Source organism: Crocodylus siamensis, chromosome 6 (assembly GCF_052110815.1).
Source record: "Crocodylus siamensis isolate JL-2025a chromosome 6, ASM5211081v1, whole genome shotgun sequence".
Classification (NCBI taxonomy): Eukaryota; Metazoa; Chordata; order Crocodylia; family Crocodylidae; genus Crocodylus; species Crocodylus siamensis.
Genome location: NC_143400.1, coordinates 6,775,352 through 6,782,664, shown reverse-complemented (window position 1 = coordinate 6,782,664; position 7,313 = coordinate 6,775,352). Strand labels below are relative to the sequence as shown.

Sequence of the window (7,313 nt, the reverse complement as noted above, 5' to 3'; positions counted from 1 at the left end):
ACTAGGAACGAGGGAGCTATGCCACGTGGCTGTCGTTGGCACCATGGGCAAAGGGGCCAACCCCAGACCCCTGTGTCTGTCCATGCTCTGGCTGGCTCAACTGCCCACGGTGCTTGGTGGCAAGGGGGGTCTGCCCAGCAGGCACTGGCTGCCTCCGGGGCCGGTAGCCATAGGCGCGGAGGTGCCACGTGAGGTACTCCAGCTCATACATCTGCTCCGGGCTCACGTAATGGAAGGAGATGGTCAGGTCCGAGCAGCTCCGTGGGCCCTGGCGGGGCAGGGGGAGATGCCAGGCTGAGCTGGGGTAGGAGGGCAATAAATAACCACCCCCAGCACTTCTCCTACCACCTGGTTCCTGGTGCTACAGTGGGGACTCTATTACCCCCCACCCCACATCCCTCGCCCCGTTGTGCTGGGTGCAGCCATGGCTAGGGATGGCACCACGATGGGGTCACGAAGGGACTTCACCCCCCTGCCCCCATCAATCCCAACCCAGGCCCTGCTTAGGAGCCCTGCAGGGCATCACCGCCCCTCCCTCCAGCTGGGCCTGGGGAAGATGGGAGAGTTGAGGACGAGGCAAGGATGGGACTCAACCCTAGGGGCACAAACCCCGCACAGGGCACTGCCACTGGGCAGGGCTTATCAAGTGGGTGGAGCTAATGGAGGGTGGGTGGAGCCTGCTTATTAATGAGGGGCAGGGCAGTGAGCAGCCACAAGTGCCCTGGAAGCTTGGGGAAGGGGTGACCTGGGACACTTACCCCCAGCACGGGGTAGTAGGAGTAGCTGAGGTAGGAGGGGTCCTTAGGGAAGGCGCCACGGAGGTGCCGCTCAGGCGGGAAGGCATGGAAGGTCTCCTGGCCTGTGGTGTCCCGGGAGTCGCCCGCCTCCACCCCCATCTTCTCCATGCACTGTCCCAGGGCCAGGTCCTCCACTGGGCTCGTGTGGCTGCAGACACGGGTCTGGAAGCCGGCCACGAAGCGGCGCAGGGCCTCGCGGCTCAGCACGTAGCTGGCCCCGCCGCTCATGTAGCCCTGGGCCACGAAGGGCCGGAAACGTTTGCCGAAGTAGATGGGGCGGTCGGGCGCGTGAGCGGCCAGCAGCCAGCGCAGGTTGTCCACGGCCACAAAGGTGTCATCGTCGGCCTTGAGGAACCAGTCGGCCTGGGCCAGGTGGTGCTGGTGCACGTGCTGGAAGGCCCGGATGGTTTTCCAGTACAGCTGGTCGCGGCCCTCGCGGGTGCCCAGCCCCACGGCCGGGAAGGCGGCATCGGCCTGCGAGCTCATGAACAGCACCACGTTGCAGCGCCGAGCCCACGTGGCCTGAACGTGCCGCGCTTTGGTCTCCAGGCTCTGGGGCGCCGTCATCACCCAGCATAGGATGCGCACCTTGGAGAACAGCTCGGCCGCTGTCGTGTTGTCCTCTGGGGACACACAGAGATGCCCACGGTGGCTTACACAGGTACCCAGCTGGGAGCCTGCCCAGCCCAGTGTCCTGCTTCCTCTCCCCACGCCCCCCCAACAACAGGGCCTGGCTCATTTTCCTGGGTTTTGCCATCACGATGGGCTAGGGATTTTACCCCTTCTTTACGCTACAAGAGGAGATTTTTTACCCCCCCCCAACTCTTTCACCCCTGCCTTTCCCCAAGTTCTGGGTTCTTGTGCCCATTCTGCAGCCCAGGAAAACTCAGGCGCACAGCTGGGAAGGTGTTTGTAGGCCCAAAATACAACTCAGGCATCCTCTAGGCCCCCCACCCTGTGTGCATGGGTCTGGGTGGTAGGGAGGGTGGGCTCTCACCTGTGGGGTGCTCATGGATGACCCTATGGGCTAGCACAGGGAGGAACTTTGGAGACAGCATGGTGAGGTCCAGCTGGGACAGGAAGTTGAAGATGACAGCGAATCCAGTCACTGTGCCCAAAGCCGTCCACAGCAGCTGCATGGCAGTGCGGCCGGCCTGCAGAGGCAAATCCCGGTGTGGGCGGGGGGGTGGGGGGGGGCAATTAAGAGTCAGAAACAGCTGCTGCAAGGGTTAACCTCCCCCCAACTTCAGAGACCCCCACCCCAACCCCCAAAGCAGGTGTACACACAGCGATCACCATGAAGAAATACCTGGGTTTACTCTCTGGGCGAGGGGGGAGACACACATATGCCCGCCCCACCCCGCCAACAAAGAGCTGCTATTGCAGCACGCAGCCACTGGCGGCAGCCAGGGTGTGGGCACATCGCATGCCTGTGGCCCACAGCTGTAGCCATATGGGCCTGGCTGGGGTGGGGGCGGGTCTTGTGGGGGGTCCACAGAGCAGAGGGCTTGGGAGGGTGAATGTGGGGGGGGTGCAATGGAGACTGGGACCCTGGCCATGGCCCCCTTCTCACTATGGCTATCTGTGAGATCGGGGGGCAGGACCGGGGGGTGCTAAGCCCAGGGCTTGGAGCTGAGCTCAGGGGACATGATGAGGCCTTGGGGCGGGGAGGGGGGTAAAGCCAACCTCTGCACACACACACCCCACCCTGGCATCCACCTTAGACGCAGACACATGCATCCTTAGGCCAGCAGCTGCCCAGCTGGACCCCACTGCAGCCATGGCTATGGGGGGGAAGGCCGTGAGCTGAGCCCGCTCCTGGAGACCCCCCAACCCCAGAGAAGGTCACAAGAGGACCCTGTGGTTCTCCAGCCCTCACCTAGGGGTTGGGGGGCTGTGGCTGGCAAAGAAGGGGGGCACCCCCCACCCTCAACCTCCCGGACCCCAACCCTTTACTGTCCCCCACAACCCCCGCTCACCTGGCTGGTCCACGCCCTGCTCTGTGCCTGGAGCCAGTTTCCTGGGCCCCTCCCGGAGCGGCACCTGCTCCGGCGATATCACTGGGTGACCCCAGCTTGCAAAACCGGCCTGGCCCCGCCTGCCACGCCTGCGTAGCTGGGATGCTGGGCGGTGCTGGTGCCAGACAGCAGGTGGCTAAGAAAGGGCAAAAGGGCATTGCCGAGGTAGGGGGGGCAGGATATGGGTGAGGGGGTTGCACTCACTTATGTTGCAGGTGCCAGACAGGGCCTGAGCTGGGCCTATTGCCCAAGTGTGTGTGTGTAGGTAGGGGCTGCCTCAGGGAGGTGTGGGGGTCTCTGCACCCACCTGCGATGAAGGGGAGGGGGAGCCAAGTGTTGCCAGTTGCAGGGTGTGGAGGGAACAGGGGAGCAAGCTTGGTGAATGGGACACAGCTGGAGGGGGTTGGGGGTGTATCCCCCTAAACCCCAGCCAGGTCCCAGGGGTGGGGCACGGGGGGCAGCTCTTAGCTGGTGCTGACACAGTCAGGGCAGTGCCTAGGCTGCCTGCCAGTTGTTTGCCCAGGGTGGGGCAGCCCCTGGAAACATCCCTGCTGCTGCCTGCCACCACCCAGTTCCCCCTGAAGCAAAATCTGGGCTAGAGCTTGACAGGGTGATTAGGGCTGGGGGCATAGATGTGCCCCCACCCCCTCACCCCGACCCCCATAGAGGCACAACCAGCAGCACCCTCTGTGGTGTGGGCAGGGGCATCAAGGCAGAGGCCAAACCAGGGATCCTGAGGAGAGGGCGAAAATCCAGACACCAGGTTTATTCTTGTACCAAAGGAGCATTTATTCATGGAGACGCCCCCACGGCCCCCCACCCCCAGGGCAGGGCTGGACAGCCAGTGGAGCTGAGAGATGCTACAGATCAGTCTATGAAGTGCTACGATCCACAGTGCTATCCGCTTTGGTATGGCCCATGGCAGACCCCCCCGGTACTGGGGGCTGTGGTTGAGCTTCTGCCCCCTTCCCCCCCCCACACACACATTTTCATCCCAGGGCAGATTCTCCCTGCAAATCTGACACCCCCGCCCCCCAACCACCCTCCTTCCTTAGGAGCCACTCACCAGGGCACCCCAGCTGCCACGCCTCATGGCCCAGGGGCAAAGCCTCACTCCACTGGGTGCCACAGCTGGGGGGGCCCACACACCAGGCTCACTTCTCCGGGGGGAGGGCAGGGGAAGGCACTGCTGTAGTCCCGTGGCTCACATGCCATGGAGCTACGCTGCCCACCTCTACTGCTTCCGGCTGCCCTGCGCCAGCTGCGTGGCATTGCCCCCAGCCCAGTCCTGGAGGCGCAGCGGTGGCTGGTAGCGGGGACGGTAGCCGTAGGCGCGGAGGTGGTGGGCAAAATACTCCAGTGTGTACATCAGCTCCCCATTCACGTAGTGGAAGGACACGGCCAGGTCTGAGCAGCACTGAGGCCCCTGCAGAGAACAGGGGATGTGGGGGGCAGTAAAACGACAGCTCCCCCCCTCCCAGGCCAGCACCCCCGGAACCCCCCACCCAGGATCAGGCCACAGCTCACCAAGCCCCCTCCTGCCGGGAGCCCATCACCATGGCCTCTGGGCTGGGGGTGCATTGTAATGGGGGGCAATGAGGGCCACGGGGAAGCCGCCAGGCACCCACGTACCTCCACAATGGGGTAGTAGCAGTAGTTCCAGTACCAGAAGCTCTTGGAAAACTTCCCAGTGAGGTGAGACGCGGGCGGGAAGGGGTGGAAGGTCTCACGGGCCAGCGTGTCCCGGGAGTCACCCGCCTCCACCCCCATCTTCTCCAGGCACTGTCCCAGGGCCAGGTCCTCCACGGGGCTCGTGTGGCTGCAGACACGGGTCTGGAAGCCGGCCACGAAGCGGCGCAGGGCCTCGCGGCTCAGCACGTAGCCGGCCCCGCCGCTCATGTAGCCCTGGCGGGCAAAGGGCTTGAAGCGTTTGCCGAAGTAGATGGGGCGGTCGGGCGCGTGAGCGGCCAGCAGCCAGCGCAGGTTGTCCACGGCCACAAAGGTGTCATCGTCGGCCTTGAGGAACCAGTCGGCCTGGGCCAGGTGGTGCTGGTGCACGTGCTGGAAGGCCCGGATGGTTTTCCAGTACAGCTGGTCGCGGCCCTCGCGGGTGCCCAGCCCCACAGCCGGGAAGGCGGCATCGGCCTGTGAGCTCATGAACAGCACCACGTTGCAGCGCCGAGCCCACGTGGCCTGAACGTGCCGCGCTTTGGTCTCCAGGCTCTGGGGTGCCGTCATCACCCAGCATAGGATGCGCACCTTGGAGAACAGCTCGGCCGCTGTTGTGTTGTTCTCGCCTGGGGGCCATGGGAGCATGGGGATGCATCCAGAAGATGCCCATGGCCCTCTCCACCCACCCATATTAACCCTGCCACGGACTGGGCCAGACGTCCGCAGATGGAGATGGCGATCAGGAGGTGGTACTGGAGCTCAGTCCGGTGTTAGTAAATGGAGCTGGCAGGGGTGCTACATGGGCCCCACCCCAGCTCAGGTGCCCACGGGTCCCCCCCCCCCCAAGCAGGGCCAGGCACCTTGAGCCACCCCCGTGAGCCCTGGGGGTGGCACTCACCTGGGAGGGGTGAGTGGAGGGTGCCAAGGAGAGCTGGCCCGGGGGCAAGGGTGGCATGGTGCGGCGGGCTCTCGGGGGAGAGCGGGGGCGGCGCGCCGTGCAGCAGGTAGAAGGTGACGACAAAGCCAGCCACGATGCCCGCGTTGAGGGCCAGCCATGAAGCTTTGAAGCCCAGCACAGCCATGGCAGTGCCTGCTCGGGGCACCCAGCTTGGCCTGTGAGGGGCGGGGACAGTGCTGGGCCAGACAGTTTGAGCCAGCACCGCCCGCTCCACGGATTAATCGTTAAGCGGCTCGTTAGGGTGTCACCGCAGCAAGCAAAAGGAAGTTCATAGCTCATGCCAGCCTGGGATTTGCTCCCTTGGCCCTACCTAGGGTGGCATCAAACTGGCCCCGTGCCCAGGTTGGAGCCAGCATGTGAGCGAGGCAGATGCCCGAGGAGAAACCCAGAGCCATTGCAGCAGGCTGGGGAGGGGGCACAGGAGCAGCCCCCAGCCCTGGCAGTGCCCCCCTGGCAGGGATCTGGACATCCCAGGCAATGCATTATTAATTAGGGATGAGCGGCTGCTAATGAAGCAGTGGGTCCCAGGGGGCAGCTGGAAGCCAGCCAAGAACTGGGGGGGGGGGCAGCCCCTAGCCTAGATGGGGCAGGGGGTGGGAGCAGAGAGTATGAACGCAGTTGAACCTGCCCCATGGGGGGCTGGAGCAGGACCCCCCACACGCCCTGTGCCCCCCCCGTATACCCCTACCCAGGGGCCCTCAGGGATGGAGGTGCTTGCATGGGAACAGATTTGGGGATGCCCCAACACCCTCCTGCCCCACCACCTCCCCGGGCCTTATACCCCTGCCAGTGCAACTGCCCCCCCAGGACTTAACCCCCTGGTGCCCGCAGCCCAGCCCGGGGCAGGGATGGGGGCGGGGGTCCCGGGGGGAGTGTTACCTTGCCAGATGGGACACCCCGGGGGCTACATTGTATCCAGCCAGCAGCGGGGCCCGCCCCCCGCAAGCTCACTGGCTGCCACCAGCCGAGCCCCGCCTCTGATTGGTGCGGAAGCCCTGCCCCACAACCCCCGGGGGGGGGTGGGGGCAGCGCTGGGATCGGGCCCCTCCCCAGGGCAGGGCAGATCCGGTCCGGCCGGATTCCCGCCTGGGGCTGGGGGGCCCGGCCGAAAACCCAGGCGCGCGGGAGCCGCCCGGGGCCCCCACAAGCTGGCAGGGCAGGGCTGGCACATGCCCCCACCCACTGGGGCAGGGGAGAGCTGCCCCCCCCATGGGCACAGCCTGGCACCCACCTGCCCCCTCTCCAGGCACTGGAGGTGGGCACTGCCCAGGTGGGCCAGTGAGCCTGGCCTGGGGGGCATGGGGCCGGCTCTTGGGGAGCTGAGCTGGGGGGGTGGGACCGGCGCCAACCCACGGAGCACAGATGGGGACGACCGCACTTTATTGATGCAAATCCGATGAGGGCCACAGCTGGGGGAGGGGGAAATGCCCCCCCAGCCCTGCCCCTGCCCACCCACCCACATTGAGGACTGGGGGGTAGGTAGATCCCTGCCCTAGGCAGACACAGCACCCCCATCCCCCTCCTCTCTCATTGTGAGAGCCCTGGGGGAAGTGGGGGGCCCTGTCTGGCTGGGGAGGGGACCCAGCACCCCAAAACAGAGGCAACAAGTCTCTAAGCAGAGGTGGCTCAAGCCCAAAAGACAGGGCACCACAGGGTGATGCCCCCCCCCCACCCCCCGGAACAGCCTGGCTCAGCCATGACACCCTGAGTTACAGCATTGCCTATGGATCCCCGCCCCCCCCCATGATGCCCCACCAAGCACAGGCACCCTGCTCCAGGCCCTGGCGGGGGGGGGAGGGGCCAAGACTCCCCCACAGCCCCCCAGGAGCAAGAACCTTCCCCCACCACAGCCCTGCCTGTGCCCTCCCC

General features: G+C 65.4%; 2 protein-coding genes across 4 annotated transcripts; both read right to left on the bottom strand.

Moving 5' to 3' along the window:
- Positions 1–5: 5 nt before the first annotated feature.
- LOC149860792 (glycoprotein-N-acetylgalactosamine 3-beta-galactosyltransferase 1-A-like) lies at positions 6–2,915 on the bottom strand. Its single transcript, XM_090056264.1, has 4 exons — positions 2,777–2,915; positions 1,795–1,951; positions 759–1,420; positions 6–268 (listed from the first exon to the last, which is right to left on the bottom strand). Exons 2-4 carry the CDS (start codon positions 1,934–1,936, stop codon positions 17–19), a joined length of 1,056 nt encoding a protein of 351 aa, XP_089912390.1. The 5' UTR covers positions 1,937–1,951; positions 2,777–2,915; the 3' UTR covers positions 6–16.
- An 874-nt stretch (positions 2,916–3,789) lies between these two features.
- Positions 3,790–7,125, bottom strand: LOC149860791 (glycoprotein-N-acetylgalactosamine 3-beta-galactosyltransferase 1-A-like). 3 transcript variants are annotated; one of them, XM_090056261.1, is made up of 4 exons: positions 6,324–7,125; positions 5,385–5,652; positions 4,448–5,112; positions 3,790–4,241 (listed from the first exon to the last, which is right to left on the bottom strand). In XM_090056261.1, the coding sequence occupies exons 1-4, from the start codon at positions 6,957–6,959 to the stop codon at positions 4,050–4,052; spliced, it is 1,761 nt and encodes a 586-aa protein (XP_089912387.1). In that variant the 5' UTR covers positions 6,960–7,125; the 3' UTR covers positions 3,790–4,049. The 3 variants fall into 3 exon arrangements, with proteins under 3 accessions (XP_089912387.1, XP_089912389.1, XP_089912388.1); XM_090056263.1 differs by having other exon boundaries at positions 4,048–4,241; positions 5,385–5,599; positions 6,324–6,852; XM_090056262.1 differs by lacking the exon at positions 6,324–7,125 and having other exon boundaries at positions 4,048–4,241; positions 5,385–6,314.
- Positions 7,126–7,313: the final 188 nt, after the last annotated feature.

What these genes read in the sequence shown, in the direction of transcription:
- LOC149860792 (XM_090056264.1), bottom strand. Translation starts at nt 1,936, where the DNA reads ATGCAGCTGCTGTGGACGGCTTTGGGCACAGTGACTGGATTCGCTGTC. An exon ending in CATCCATGAGCACCCCACAG is followed by an intron (nt 1,421 to 1,794) that starts GTGAGAGCCCAC and finishes GTGTGTCCCCAG; the next exon opens with AGGACAACACGACAGCGGCC. An exon ending in CCTACTACCCCGTGCTGGGG is followed by an intron (nt 269 to 758) that starts GTAAGTGTCCCA and finishes CTGCCCCGCCAG; the next exon opens with GGCCCACGGAGCTGCTCGGA.
- LOC149860791 (XM_090056261.1), bottom strand. Translation starts at nt 6,959, where the DNA reads ATGGGGGTGCTGTGTCTGCCTAGGGCAGGGATCTACCTACCCCCCAGT. An exon ending in GGGGTGTCCCATCTGGCAAG is followed by an intron (nt 5,653 to 6,323) that starts GTAACACTCCCC and finishes TAATCCGTGGAG; the next exon opens with CGGGCGGTGCTGGCTCAAAC. An exon ending in CCTCCACTCACCCCTCCCAG is followed by an intron (nt 5,113 to 5,384) that starts GTGAGTGCCACC and finishes CATGGCCCCCAG; the next exon opens with GCGAGAACAACACAACAGCG.